This window comes from Piliocolobus tephrosceles, chromosome 13 (assembly GCF_002776525.5).
Source record: "Piliocolobus tephrosceles isolate RC106 chromosome 13, ASM277652v3, whole genome shotgun sequence".
Lineage (NCBI taxonomy): Eukaryota > Metazoa > Chordata > Mammalia > Primates > Cercopithecidae > Piliocolobus > Piliocolobus tephrosceles.
In genome coordinates this window covers 73,330,101-73,345,235 of record NC_045446.1, presented here as the reverse complement: position 1 = coordinate 73,345,235, position 15,135 = coordinate 73,330,101, and the positions used below count along the sequence as shown (strand labels likewise).

The 15,135-nt window shown below is 42.3% G+C and overlaps 1 protein-coding gene across 1 annotated transcript in view; it reads right to left on the bottom strand.

Annotated features, from left to right (window-relative positions):
- ANKRD42 (ankyrin repeat domain 42) overlaps window positions 1-15,135 on the bottom strand; it is a 97,540-nt gene that overhangs the window by 60,913 nt on the left and 21,492 nt on the right. Inside the window, exons 6-7 of the mRNA XM_023209289.2 lie at window positions 6,106-6,306; window positions 3,413-3,538 (exon numbers count right to left, since the gene is read on the bottom strand). Of these exons, the coding sequence (XP_023065057.1) occupies window positions 3,413-3,538; window positions 6,106-6,306 (327 nt within the window). The remainder of the gene's footprint in view (window positions 1-3,412; window positions 3,539-6,105; window positions 6,307-15,135) is intronic.

The window sequence follows — 15,135 nt, the reverse complement described above, 5'->3', positions numbered from 1 at the left end:
CTATCCCACTGCTGGGTATATGCCCAAAACAAAGGAAATCAGTATATCACCTTCACTCCTATGTTTGTTGCAGCACTGTTCACAATAGCTAAGATTTGGAAGATTTGGAAACAATCTAAGTGTCCACCAACAGATAAATGGATAAAGAAATGTGGTACATATACACAATGGAGTACTAATCCGCCACAAAAAAAAAAAGAATAAGATTAGCTGGGCGCAGTGTTTCACACCTGTAATACCAGCACTTTGGGAGGCCAAGGCAGGCGGATCACGAGGTCAGGGAAACGAGACCATCCTGGCTAACACGATAAAATCCCATCTCTACTGAAAATACAAAATATTAGCAGGGCGTGGTGGCACACGCCTGTAGTCCCAGCTACTCAGGAGGCTGAGGCAGAAGAATTGCTTGAACCCAGGAGACAGAGGTTGCAGTGAGCCGAGATTGTGCCACTGCACTCCAGCCTGGGCGACAGAGCGAGACTCCATCTCAAACAACAACATGGATAGAACTGGAGATCATCATGTTAAGTGAAATAAGTCAGGCACACAAAGACAAACCTATTTGTGGGATCTAAAAATCAAAACAATTGATATCATGGACATAAAGAGTAGAAGGATGGTTACCAGAGGCTGGGAAAGGTAGTAGGGGAGTCAGAGGGAGGTAGGGATGGTTAAAGGGTACCAAAAAATAGCAAGCATGGGACTGGATGTAGTGGCTCATGCCTGTAATCCTAGCACTCTGGAAGACCAAGGCTGGCGGATCACTTGAGTCAGCAGTTCGAGGCCAGCCTCTGTAACATGGCAAAACCCTGTCTCTACAAACAATACAAAAAATTAGCTAGGTATAGTAGCATGTGCCTGTAGTCCCAGCTACTCAGGATGCTGAAGTGAGAGGATCCCCTGAGCCCAGGAGGTCAAAGCTGCAGTGAGTCATGATCGCCCCATTGCACTCAAGCCTGGGCAACAGAGTGAGACTATCTGATAGCACAACAGGGTGACTATAGTCAATAATAACTTAATTATACATTTTTAAATAACTAAAAGAAGGTAACTGGATTGTTTATAACACAAAGGATAAATGCTTGAGGGGATGGATACCCCATTCTCCATGATGTGACTATTTGACATTCCACGTCTATATCAAAACATCTCACATACCCCATAAATATATAAACCTACTATGTACCCACAAAAATTAAAAAGAAAAAAACGATAAATGTCCCCTAACAATGCCCTTTTCCAGCTGTAGTGACTTATAATCCCCCTCCACCACACCATCTGATCCACTCCTAGCCCTAGGTATCCTTGATGGACGGACTCATGAAGAGAGGGTGAAGAGCAAACTCTTCTGGTTCCTCATCACATTCACCTTCCCACCTTTCAACATCTATATTAAAAACACCTTGTTGTTGTAGAACAGTCTCTTTAGAACCTGCTTCCAGATCCCTCATTTCTCTCTCAGTTCAAGTGGTGAAGAAATGACTAGGACAGGCTGAAAACTAGCCATCAATGAAATTTAATTTACTGTCCCCACAAAGATGCACCATGAGCACCATGAGTGAGCCTATCTTTTGCTACTGTGTCTAAATGACACCCCTCCACACACATTAGCAATAAAAAACATATCTAGGATATGAAATGGGGACTGTAAAATGGATGTGTTATAGGAGGAATTGTGTTCCCCTCAAAATTCATATGTTGAAGTCCTAAACTCCAGTACCTTTAAAGTGGTAACTAAGGAAAAATAAGGTGATGTGGGTGGGCCCTAATCCAATTTGACTAATTTACTTACAAGACGAGGAGATCAGGACACAAATATAGTCATGCACAGAGGAAAGACTATGTGAGGGTATAGCAAGAAGGCAGCAGGCCTTCTATAAGCCAAAGAGAGAAGCCTCAAAAGAAACCAAACCTGCTGCCACCTTCATCTCAGACTTCTAGCCTCCAGAATTCTGAGAAAATAAATTTATGTTGTTTAAGCCATCCAGTCTGCAACATTTTGTTATATCAGCCCTAGTAAACTCATACAGGGGTTTTGCTCCAAGAAACCACATTTAAAAAAAAAAAATTTATGTACATGTTAAGCCTCCTCCCCATACACATATCTCACAGTAGAGAGTTTAACTCCTGGATGGCCAGCAGAAATGGATGGAGATATTCCAAACATAGGGCACAGAGCTCACCCATCTGTGGACTCTTTCTGTGTAGGAGAAAACATCCTCTGCATCCCATCTCTTCCCATTTCCCCTGCTTATAAAACTACTGGTACACATAGCACTTAGATTCTATACTTTGAGATACGTTATGGATTAAACAATGTAAGCTAAAAACCTAACCAATGGGAACATAATATATGATCTGAGGACTGCCAGAAGTTAATTTGTGAAATAAAGTCCAATTTAAACACATGATTATATTAATAAGCCTACTATCATTTTACTCTAAGAGTTTAGTAAGAATCACCTGCCATCAGGCCAGGCTCACGCCTATAATCCTGCACTTTGGGAGGCCAAGGCAAGCGGATCATTTGAGGCCAAGAGTTCAAGACCAGCCTGGCCAACATGGTGAAACCCCATCGCTATTAAAAAGACAAAAAATTAGCTGGGTGTGGTGGCACATGCCTATAATCCCAGCTACTCAGGAGGCTGAGGTGGGAGGATGACTTGAGCCCAGGAGGTCTCCACCTGCACTCCAAGCCTGGGTGACAGAACAAGACCCGGTCTGAAAAAAAAAAAAAAGAAAGAGAGAGAGAGGGATGATTTCTATTTTAGTATTAATTAAAAGGTCATTTAAAAAATGTTATCCTAAGAAACTTCTCTAGCAGTACATTTCACATTTAACTAACATGACAATGTCGCTATAGATATTTTATTGGAATTACCCTTGAATAAGATAATGCATGAATATCTGGCATCATAAAAGAAACATTACACTTGAATAGAAAATTTAGGCATTCTATATACCACACAAGGTAGACTGATATCTGCTAGGGCATCAGAAAAAAGTTTTATGTTTCATGTGTTTCTGATTGATATTTACTTTAAAAGATTAATAACTCAGGCCGGGCGCGGTGGCTCACGCCTGTAATCCCAGCACTTTGGGAGGCCGAGGCGGGCAGATCACAAGGTCAGGAGATCAAGATCACTGTGAAACCCCGTCTCTACTAAAAATACAAAAAACTAGCTGGGCGCGGTGGCGGGTGCCTGTAGTCCCAGCTACTCGGGAGGCTGAGGCAGGAGAATGGCATGAACCCGGGAGGCGGAGCTTGCAGTGAGCCAAGATCGTGCCACTGCACTCCAGCCAGGGGGACAGAGCAAGACTCCGCCTCAAAAAAAAAACAGATTAATAACTCAGCAGCTATTGTTGAGTTAATAACTCAGCAGCCAAACTGAAAGGAGGAATCATAACTCACCTTTATGCATAGGAGTTGATCCATTATCAGCACGCTCATTAATATTGATTACTCCATCTTCTACTAACTTCTTAAGCATCCCCAAATCACCCTTAAAGGCAGCCACATGACCTGGAAATGCTAAAGCTATGAATAAAAAAATTCAGCATTTCAATAAATATAAGAGTTTATTCTTTTCCCTGTCTTAAGCTGTCATATATTTCAGGTTTCAGTATTTTCTCAAATAAAAGGCTATTGTAATGGAATGAGTTCAGTTGATGACTAGCAGTAAAAAGAGAATTATCAAATAAGATTATTACTAATCATTCTACTCTTTTTCCCCTCAGGACTTCAAACATGCCAGAAGTATTGTACCAGGACAATTTTTAGCCACATTCTCTTTCTCTCTCATACCACCACAAAACACAGGGGATGGTCATTTAAAACCCTTTGTATAAAGACACACTTGGAAGCTGGGCGTGGTGGCTCACGCCTATAATCCTAGTACTTTTGGAGGCTGAGGTGAGTGAATCATTTGAGGTCAGGAGTTCGAGACCAGCCTGGCCAACATGGTGAAACCCTGTCTCTACTAAAAATACAAAAATTAGCTGGGTATGGTGGCTCATGCCTGTAATCACAGCTACTCAGGAGGCTGAGGCAGGAGAATCACTTGAACCTGGTTGCACAGACTGCTCCTTCTCTGCTTGCAAGACAGTGAAGACAGCAAAATAGACTAGAAGCAGATAAGAAGTGTGTATGTGCACATACATATAGAGTCATCCCTTGGAATCCTAAGGGTTCTAGGACCCCCCAAAGATACCAAAATCTGTGGATGTCCAAGTCCCTTATATAAAATGGTATATTTGCAGATAACCTATGCACATCCTCCCTCCCACATACTTTAAATAATCTCTATGTTACTCACAATACCTAATACAATAGAAATACTATGTAAATAGTTGTCACACTGCTTTGTTTTGAGATAGGGTCTCACTTTGTCACTGAGGTGTGGTCACAGCTCACTGTAACCTTGAACTCCTAGGCTCAAGCAATCCTCCCGCCTCAGCCTCCCAGGTAGCTAGGATTACAGGGATGCACCATCATGCCCTACTCTTACTGGTCTTTGTTGTATTCTGTCTTACTGATCTGTATGTCTGTTTGCCATTACTACACACTGCCTTGATTACTGTAGCCATATAGTAAGTCTTAAAATCAAGTAGTGTTAAGTCCTTCCAACTTTGTTATTTTACAAATATTCTTTGGCTATTCTAGATTGTTTATTTCCATATGTAAAAATGAGAAAAGCCACATTTCAGATTTGTTGAGAGGGTAAAATTATGCAATTCTTTGGTATCCAAGTATCAAGAAGATCTTATTTTAAAAAAAGACGAAACAATGCAATCCTTACAAGTGCTTACTACCATGTCTGACATTCTTAGTAAGGACTCAGTTTATGTAGTTACTATAATTAAAGACATTTTATTAAGCATCAACTATATGCAAGGGATAAGGTTAGGTGCTTTCAGTTGTGTGTGTGTGTGTGTGTATGTGTGTGTACACATGTATGTGTATAGATGCACAGCTGGCCCTCCGTATCTGCAAGTTCCACATCTGCAAGTTCCACATCTGCAGACTGAACAGACGGAAAACACTTGAAGGAGAAACCAATAAAAATAGCAATACAACAATAAAAAATAATGCACATAAAGAACAACACAGGGTGGATGCAGTGGCCCATGCCTGTAATCCCAGTGCTTTGCTGGGAGGCTGGGGCAGGAGGATCACTTGAGGCCAGGAGTTTGAGACCAGCCTGGGAAACATAGTGAGACCCCAACTCATATATATAACTAAAATATAAAACCACAGAATGGAATGAAAAATCTAAAATAGTTTACCCTTGAGGAGGAAAAAAAGGTGATGGTAATTAGGGAGACAGATCCAAAAGGCTTCAACTCTATATTTTATTCTTTTCTTTTCTTCCAAGATGGAGTTTTGCTCTTGTTGCCCAGGATGGAGTGCAATTGCGTGATCTTGGCTCACTGCAACCTCCACCTCCCGTGTTCAAATGATTCTCCTGCCTGAACCTCTCGAGTAGCTGGGATTACAGGTGTTAGCCACCATACCTGGCCTCTATATTTTATTCTTAAATTTAGTGATTCACTGCTCATTATGTTAATTTTTTTTTTTTTTTTTTTTGAGACAGGGTCTCATTTTGTCACGCAGGCTGGAGTGCAGAGGTATAATCAAGGCTCAGTGTAGCTTTGACTTCCTGGGCTCAATCTATCCTCCCACCTCAGCCTCCCAAGTAGCTGATTACAGGCATGCCTCCACATCCAGCTAATTTTTGTATTTTTTGTAGAGATAGGGTTTTACTATATTTCCCAAGTTGGTCTTGAACTTCTGGGCTTAAGCAATCCACTCACCTCAGACTCCCAAAGTTCTGGGATTATCAGCATGCGCCACTGCAACCAACCTCTACACATTTTTGTCTAAAGTATTTTATAATAAAGAATCTGGATGAATGTATCGGCAATGATATGTAATAAATTTTAATATGTTATATATTAAACATGTTTATATTTTTACATATAACATATATAACATTTGCCTTATATCTTCTTTTCCTATTTCATTGATTCTACATCAATGAAATTATATTATTATATCATCATCATCATCATTACATTATATGCTAGAACATATCACTTACTTACTTTCCTGATCTTCTAAATCTTTTCCTTCATACTCAGCCCCCTGGATAAACTGTAAAATGTTTTGCTTGAAGAACCTCTGGGCCAAATCCAATACATTTTCTCCGTTATCATTGAAAGCTTTTAAAACTTGTGTCGCACTGCTCATTCTACTGAATAAGAATTTGAAACAGTGAAGGTGGCCTTCCATGGCTGCTAAGTGAACTAGAGGAAAGAAAAAAAATTTAATATTTTAAAAATATGTATGTATATATGTATGTATGTATTTAGAGACAAGATCTTGCTCTGTAACCCAGGCTGGAGTGCAGTGGCACAATCATAGCTCACTATAGCCTCCAACTCCTGGGCTCAAGGGATTCCCCCCACCTCATCCTCACAAGTAGCTGAGAGTACAAGCAGGAGTCACCATGCCTGGCAGAATTTATTTTTTAAATTGAAACTAAAATAACTTGAAAAAAGAAATAACACATTAGCTCTACTCCTCATAGGGAGATAACTATCCCTGCCCCAAATGACAGGAGCAGAGATGAGACCTTTTTCCCAGCCTGCATTTCTTTACAGTCAGCCTTCTAGTCACTTCAAAGCAGTAAGTAAATGGTTCAATAGTTACACTTATCGTGAGTCTAGAGAGACCAGATGAGGGTCACCAAAGAGCAGGCCCAGAAAGTTATCTTGGAAAGTGAAATCCCAATTATACAGTTTATAATTACATGATAAAATGCTTATTATGTAAGTAAAATAACTAAGTAAAATTTAATATTTTGGGAAAAAATGGAAGAAACCAATCACTCTGCAAATAAGAATATTATTTTATCACTATGCATTTGTCACTTTTCTATAATAATTTATTCTTTTTATTATAAACAAGAAGAATGGATTGAAATGCAGACTAGGTATATACACTGACTTCACCATTTACAGCCTTTCAGAAAATAACAGAAAAGGTATTTTTTAAAGCTACAAAAAAGTAAAGAAACAAACAGGAATGCTATGAACAGACAAGAAATTTTAAGGAATCTCTGAAAGAAGTATATTGGATGAGACTCGGGGACAGCCATAACCTAAAATTTTATGGGGGAAAAAAAAGGAACGAATCTGGAGTTGTTATAAGCTTCGAGGCAATGATTACAAAGACCAAGACAGTCTTTACACTTAAGAAATGACCGCTTGGGAAATAAGCCCAATTCACATATCTTGATTATGGAGAGGCAGGGTAATGCCCAAGTGGCCAGTATAATTCAGGTGAAACAAGAAGTACCAGATAAGAAGTCCAGAAGATAAATTGCTGGCACATATCAATCTATCCTCCCTCAGCTGCCCCTCATACTAACCCCTGCCCCCCTGAAACTGCAGATTCCTCTAACTGCTTACTCATCATTTACACTTAAAAGTCTTATAGGCATTTCTAACATATGTCAAAAGTTGAGCTCCTTAGCCTCCTCACACACATTTTCCTTATATTGTCTCCCCATCTCGGTTAATGGAAGTTCTCTCAACATTGTTCAGGCCCATAAGCCTTGGAGCCATCCTTGACTCCCCTTTCCATTACTCCCCACATCAACAAATTTTACTGGCTCCTTCAAAATATACACAGAACCTGATTACTTCTCAGTACCTTTGCTGCCTCTATACTGGCCAACCCAAATAGTAGCCTGAATTATTGCCTCAGGTTCCCAACTGCTCTATTTGTTACCCATGCCACTACCACACCCTCAACTGCAGTCTATTATAAACACAACAGCCAAATGATCTTTTTATTTTTGTTTTGAGACAGGGTCTTCCTCTGTTGCACAGGCTAGAGTACAGTGGCACAATCTTGGCTCACTGAAACCTCCACCTCCCAGGTTCAAGCGATTCTGGTGCCTCAGCCTCCCAAGTACCTGGAATTCCAGGTATGTGCCACCACACCCAGCAATTTTTTGTATTTTTAGTAGAAACGGGCTTTCACCATGTTGGCCAGGCTGGTCTCGAACTCCTGGCCTAAAGCAATGCACCCGCCTTGGCCTCCCAAACTGCTGGGATTAAAAGCATGGGCCAACGTGCCCAGCCCAAAATGATCCCTTTAAACAACAGGTCAGATCATGTCACTCCTGTGATCAAAACCCTCCAATAAGGCTGGGCATGGTGACACATGCCTATAGTCCTAGGTATTCAGGAGGCTGAGGCAGAAGGTTTGCTTGAGCCCAGGAGTTCGAGTCTAGACTGGGCAACATACTGAGAAAGATAGGAAAGATAGAAAGAAAAAACAAACCCTCTAATGGCTCCTCTTACTTCTCCAACCATAACATCTAATACTCACCCCCTTGCTTCTGTTGGAACTACACTGACTTACTATTACTCAAACACACCATGCACATCCCTGCCTCCGGAGATTTACACTTGCTGTTACCTCTACCTGAAATGTTCTTCCTCCAGGATAGCCACAAAATCTGCTTCCTTAACTCCTTCAGGTGTTTACCCAATTGTAACTTCCTCAGTGAAGGTTTCCTTGATGACTTATTTCAAATTTCATCCCCTCTCATACTCTCTACTCACCTTTCCTACTTTACATTTATCTAAACACATATCTCTATATAATATATATTTTGCTCATTCATTTAGATGATTATCTGTCTCTCCCTTCACCACCACGAGTAGGTAGGACTTTGTCTTTTATTTGCTGTAATATCTCCAGCACCCTGAAGAACTGACACATAGTATGTGCTCAATAAACGTATGTCAAATTAATAAAAATTTCTTAGAGGGTTTCTACTTCCAAAATGGCCCCGAAGACGCAAGCTAATTTCACGCTCTACCAAAGAAAACAAAAACAAATATACAGCACTGAGGTTATCACTAGCAATAGCCCAGAATTCAAATATGAGGATGAGACACAGGTCCTGGGGCACAGTCAAGTGAAAAACCTCTGAGCAGACAGTAACAGAATCGGACTTCCATATCCAAGACATGCCTCCCCCAATTCTGCCCAGCACAAAGCTCATGAAAATTTCCCCCAACTCACAGTTTTTATACTGGAAAAAGTGAGATCAAAGTAAGCAGCTTCCCTATCATCTTGGGCTCCCTGGCAGAAGACCTGTCCCTGCCTCAAGCCACAGGAAGCACTAGGAGTGCCTGAAGACAAATATATCCCTGAGGATAGCCAGAGACAAAGGGGAGAGGTAGGACTACCATCCTCAGTCCTGGAAACTCTGCTCTGTAACTAAGCCAAAGGAGACACCAAATCAGAGTGGCTGTTTAGCATCACCATACTAAGGTTCTTTCTACAGGTCCCCTCAGCACAAACTGCTAGCAAGCATTCCCATACTGCTGAGATATCCCTTTTGGGACCTCCCCAGTTTGGAATGGGATACACTCTGATGGCTTATTTACTAGAGTCAAGGCAAACCTGAGCATAAGGTGCCATTTAGGGCCAAAAAGGAAGCAGAGACCTACCTGGAAAAAGAAAGAAAATCAACAAGAAAATTACAAAGAATCTCTAAATGAACATACCCCATAAAAACCAAAAGAAACCAGACAGCGAAGACTGGAAAAACTAATCCCTCAATGTGCAAAAACATAGATGTACATCCAAGGGAAACACAACCTACCCAAACAGACATAGCAATAAACCACCGACTGACTCCAACAAGATGGCGATATGTGAGTTCTTGAAGAATTCAAAATAGCAGTTTTAAGGAAACTTAGTGATCTCAAAAAAACAAAAACAAAAACAAAAAAACAGAAAAGCAATTCAGAAATGGATCACAGAAATTTAACAAAAAGATTTTAAATAATTTTTAAAATCAAACAGAAATCTTAAAATTGAGAAACATATTTGCCAAACTAACAAATTCATTAGAGTCTCTCAATAACAGAATGAATCAAGCAGAGGAAAGAACCAGTGAGTTCAAAAATAGGCTAATTGAAAATACCCAGTCATAGGATAAAAAAAATGGAAAGAAATGAAAATCTCCTACCAGAAATAGAAAATTGGCCAGGCGCAGTGGCTCAAGCCTGTAATCCCAGCACTTTGGGAGGCCGAGACGGGCGGATCACGAGGTCAAGAGATCGAGACCATCCTGGCTAACACGGTGAAACCCCGTCTCTACTAAAAAATGCAAAAAAATTAGCCGGGTGAGGCAGCGAGCGCTTGTAGTCCCAGCTACTTGGGAGGCTGAGGCAGGAGAATGGCGTGAACCCGGGAGGCGGAGCTTGCAGTGAGCCGAGATGGCGCCACTGCACTCCAGCCTGGGCGACTGAGCAAGACTCCGTCTCAAAAAAAAAAAAAAAAGAAAAGAAAATTATCTCAAAAGACCAAGTCTAAGAATTACTGGTGTTCAAGAGAAAGTGAGCAAGAACAAGTGGTAGAAAGTTTATCCAAAGAAATAATAACAGAAAACTTTCTGAAGCTTGAGATAAATATAAATATCCACAAATAGTAAGGTCTCAGAACACCAAACAGATTCAACCCTAGTAAGACTACCCAAGGCGTATAATAATCAAACTCTCAAAGGTCAAAGACAAAGGAAGGATCTTAAAAGCAGAAACAATAAAGAAACAAATAACATATAAAGGAGCCCCAGTTTGTCTGGCAAAAAACTTCTCAAGAAAAACCACACAGGTCAGGAAGGAACAGGACCTTTTCAAAGTGCTGAAAGGAAAAAAACAAAACAAAACAAAATCCTGCCATCCAAGAATCCAGCAAAGCTTCTTCAACTATAAAGAAGACAGAAGGGCTACCCGTTCCGGGCCCCTTCCACGCTGTGGAAGCTTCCTACTTTCACTCTGCTCAATAAAGCCTACAGCTTTTTCTCTCTATTGGTTCGTGACTCACCGCAGTCAGCTGCCACACCAATTCTTTGGCGTGGCTAGGCAAGAACCTTAGGTGTTACATTTTGCGAGGCAGCCAGGAGTCTCCAGGAAAGGCATCTACATCGTCACGTGGTGAGTACAATCAGACCTCTTTCGCTTCCTATTCCGTCCTGTCCTTCCTTAGAATTCAGAGGCTAAACCGGGCACCTGTCAGCCACTTAAAGGCAATTAGCGCAGCCACCACACTAAAGACATGGGTGTCAGGCTGTCTGGAAAAGGGCTCTCTAACAACCCCCGACCCTTTGGGGTTGGGAGCATTGGTTGGCCTGGAACCAGTTCCAATTCTTTCGCTTTCCGTGTTGGTCCCAAAGTACACCCAGGAGTGCTCAGTGGACGTCTCAGTGGACGTCTTAGTCTCCTAGATATCCTGGTTGAGACCATGGTAGGGCAAGAATCTCTCCCTGCACGGGTTACTGAGTGTGAGACAGCCACACCTGTCTCCTGCCTCCTGGGTCCTAATGTCTGCCGGCTAGACTTCTTTCCTCATCTCACAAGCAAGGTTATTCCCCCTAGGCAGGATCAAGATTCCCTATTTAGAAGTCTTGAATTCTTGGGGTGGTGCCCAGAAGATCCCTGTTCATGGTGCCCTCCAGGGTTTAGGCAAGTGTCGCCATTTCATGGCCATTTTGAAGGGCCATTTCCCCACCATAGTGTATGGTCCCCCACATCAGGACAATTTAAAGACAAGTCTGTAATTTTCATGTGGATAGTAGAAAAGCCTTAGGACATTTCCTCCATTGCTCCCCACATAAACTTACCCCTTTCTTGGGGCCTCTCAAGTACAATCTGTGGTACATAGGCACGGGTCTTAAAGCCATTGTTGTTTCAACCATTCAATAATTGGTATTAGAGGGAAGAAAATACAGTTAGTTGGGACACAGGATACTGGTACCACCTTGAGAGGGGGGCTTACTCCTTTGATGGCAAGTGGGGACAGAAGGCTAAAGTACAGCAGCTGTTCTCTCGGCCCTGGCCTAGAGGACATCCACCACCCCCTTTAAGCTTACTATACACCTCCTGTCACTAAGTCAGAGATTTCTCCTTGAAGGACAGTTTTATAGCCAGGACCACATAAATTGGACTTTAGCATGCAAGCATCAGTGGTGTCCCAGACCCAGGCCTTGCCACCCTGGAACAGGTAGGACGCATTGGCAGAAGGACCACAATAAATCCAACAGTCCTTGTGCCCCATTTAGTGGTCAACAGGTGCACGGCAGGGGCAAGGAAGTTTCCATCCCGCCGGTAAGCATGGTTAAATCCGGTAGATGAAGAGCTCAGGAAAAGGGACCATGAGCTTTGAACACAATTGGACCTGACCCTTAGGGGATGCCCTTAGGGAAGACAAGTCCCAGGACTAACCAGGGTGCGAACATCCCTGTGTTTAAAATTCCAGATAAGCACCACATCTTCCAAACCGGACACTCCCTTAAGATGTATCCTGAATTACTGGGATAAATTTGACCCTGAAACCTTAAAAAAGAAATGGCTAATTTTCTTCTGTACCACTGCCTGGCCACAGTATTCCTTACAAAATGGAGAAACTTGGTCCCCTGAGGGAAGTATTAATTATTACATCCTTCTACAACTAGCTCTTTTCTGTAAACAAGAAGGTAAATGGAGTGAAGTTCCTTATGTACAGGCTTTCTTTGCCCTTCATGACAATACTGCCCTGTGCCAAGCCTGCAAGCTTTGCCCAAATGACAGAGGCTCACAGTTACCTCTATACTCAGGGCCTCTTCCCTCAGCCCCACTCTCCTCCCCCACTGACTCTCCTCCATCCAGCCCCACCAAAGTGTTAAAGGCATCCCAGAAAGAGAACACAAACTCCACAAACCAGGCACCCAAACTATGTCCCTTACAAACAGTAGGAGGAGAATTTGGGCCCATTCACTTTCATGCACCCTTCTCATTCTCAGATTTAAAACAAATAAAGGCAGATTTAGAGAAATTCTCGGATGATCCCTATAACTATATAGATGTTTTACAAGGGTTAGGGCAGTCCTTTGATCTAACATGGAAGGACATCATGTTGTTCCTTAATCAGACCTTAAGTCCTACTGAAAAGGAGGCAGCTTTAGCAGCAGCCCAGCAATTTGGAGACTTATGGTATCTTAGCCAGGTAAATGATCGAATGACCCTGGAGGAAAAGGAAAAATTCCCCACAGGGCAACAGACAGTACCCACTGTAGACCCTTATTAGGACTGACTCAAATCATGCAGATTGGAGCCACAGGCATTTGCTAACTTGCATTTTAGAAGGGTTGAGGAAGACTACGAAAAAGCCTATGAACTACTCAATGTTATCCACAATTATGCAGAGAAAAAGAGGAAAACCCTTCGGCTTTTCTAGAAAACTAAGGGAGGCCCTAAGAAAGCACACCTCCCTAACTCCGGACTCCCTGGAAGGCCAACTGATTCTAAAGGATAAATTTATCACCCAATCAGCGGCTGACATTAGGAGAAAACTCCAAAAGTTTGCCTTAGGCCCCGAACAAAATTTGGAGGCATTATTAAACCTGGCAACCTCGGTGTTCTATAACAGGGACCAAGAGGAACAGGCCAAAAGGGAAAAGCGAGATAAGAAAAAGGCTACAGCCTTAGTCATGGCCCTCAGACAAGCAGACCCTGGTGGCTCAGAGGCAACCAAAAGAGAAGCGAGTCAATTTCCTAGTAGGGCTTGTTATCAGTGTGGTTTGCAAGGACACTTTAAGGAAGATTGTCTAACCAGAAACAAACAGCCCCCTCGCCCATGTCCAATACGCCAAGGCAATCACTGGAAGGCACACTGCCCCAGAGGACGAAGGCCATCTGGGCCAGAAGCCCAACCAGATGATTCAGCAACAGGCCTGAGGGTGGCCAGGGCAAGCGCCAGCTCATGCCATCACCCTCTCAGAGCCCCAGGTAAGTATGACCATTTAGGGCCAGGAAGTGGACTTCCTCCTGGACACTGGCATGGCCATCTCAGTTTTAATCTCCTGCCCCAGATGACTGTCCTCAAAGTCCGTTACTATTCGAGGAATCTTAGGACAGACTGTAACCAGGTATTACTCTCACCTCCCCGGTTGCAATTAGGAGACTTTGCTCTTTTCACATGCCTTTCTTGTTATGCCCAAAAGTCCCACACCCTTATTAGGAAGGGACATATTAGCCAAAGCTGGGGCTATTATCTACATAATGCAAAGAATAAATTACCCATTCGTTGTCCCCTACTTGAAGAAGGAATCAACTCTGAAGTCTGGGCCTTAGAAGGACAATTCAGAAAGACAAAGAATGCCCATTCAATTCAAATCAGGCTAAAAGACCCCACCACTTTTCCTTATCAAAGGCAATGTCCCTTAAAACCTGAAGTTCACAAAAAATTACAGGATATTGTTAGACATTTAAAAGAGGAGAAGGAGCTTGAACATTCAGTACCCTGGAAGATGTTTGACCAATGGATATCTGGGCTCCTCCCTTTTCTAGGCCCTGTGACAGCCATCCTATTATTACTCGTCTTTGGGCCTTGCATTTTTAACCTCCTTGTCAAATTTGTTTCCTCCAGGATCAAGGCCATCAAGCTACAAATGCTCTTACAAATGGAACCTCAAATGAGCTCAACTCACGGCTTCTACCAAGGACCCCTAGATCGACCTGCTGGTCCCTCACTGGCCTAAAATGTTCCCCTCTGGAGGACACCACAACTGCAGGACCCCTTCTTCGCCCCTAACCAGCAGGAAGCAGCCAGAACGACTGCCGCCCAGTTCCCAATAGCAGTTGGGGTATCCTGTTTTAGACGGGGAACTCAGAGGAGGGGCTAGCTGGGCTTCCTGGGTCAAGTAGGGGCTCAGAAAGCTGTGAAACTCACTCATTTCCTGCATCAGAACTTACTTTGGTCCTGGATGGATAATATTGAAGATATATGGTTAAAATATTCCTAACACCAAAAAAAAAAGAAGAAGAAGACAGAAAGCCTTTCCCAGACAAACAAAAGCTGAGAGAGTTTACGATCACCAGAACCATCTTATAAGAAATGTTAAAGGGAGTTCTTCAATCAGGAAGAAGAAACACTAATGTGCAAATGGAAAACATTTGAAGGTATAAAAATCACTGGTGAAATTAAAAACATGGACAACCCTAGAATACTCCAATAACGTAACTGTGGTATGTGATAACTCCAGTATGAAGACTAAAAGACAAATCTAA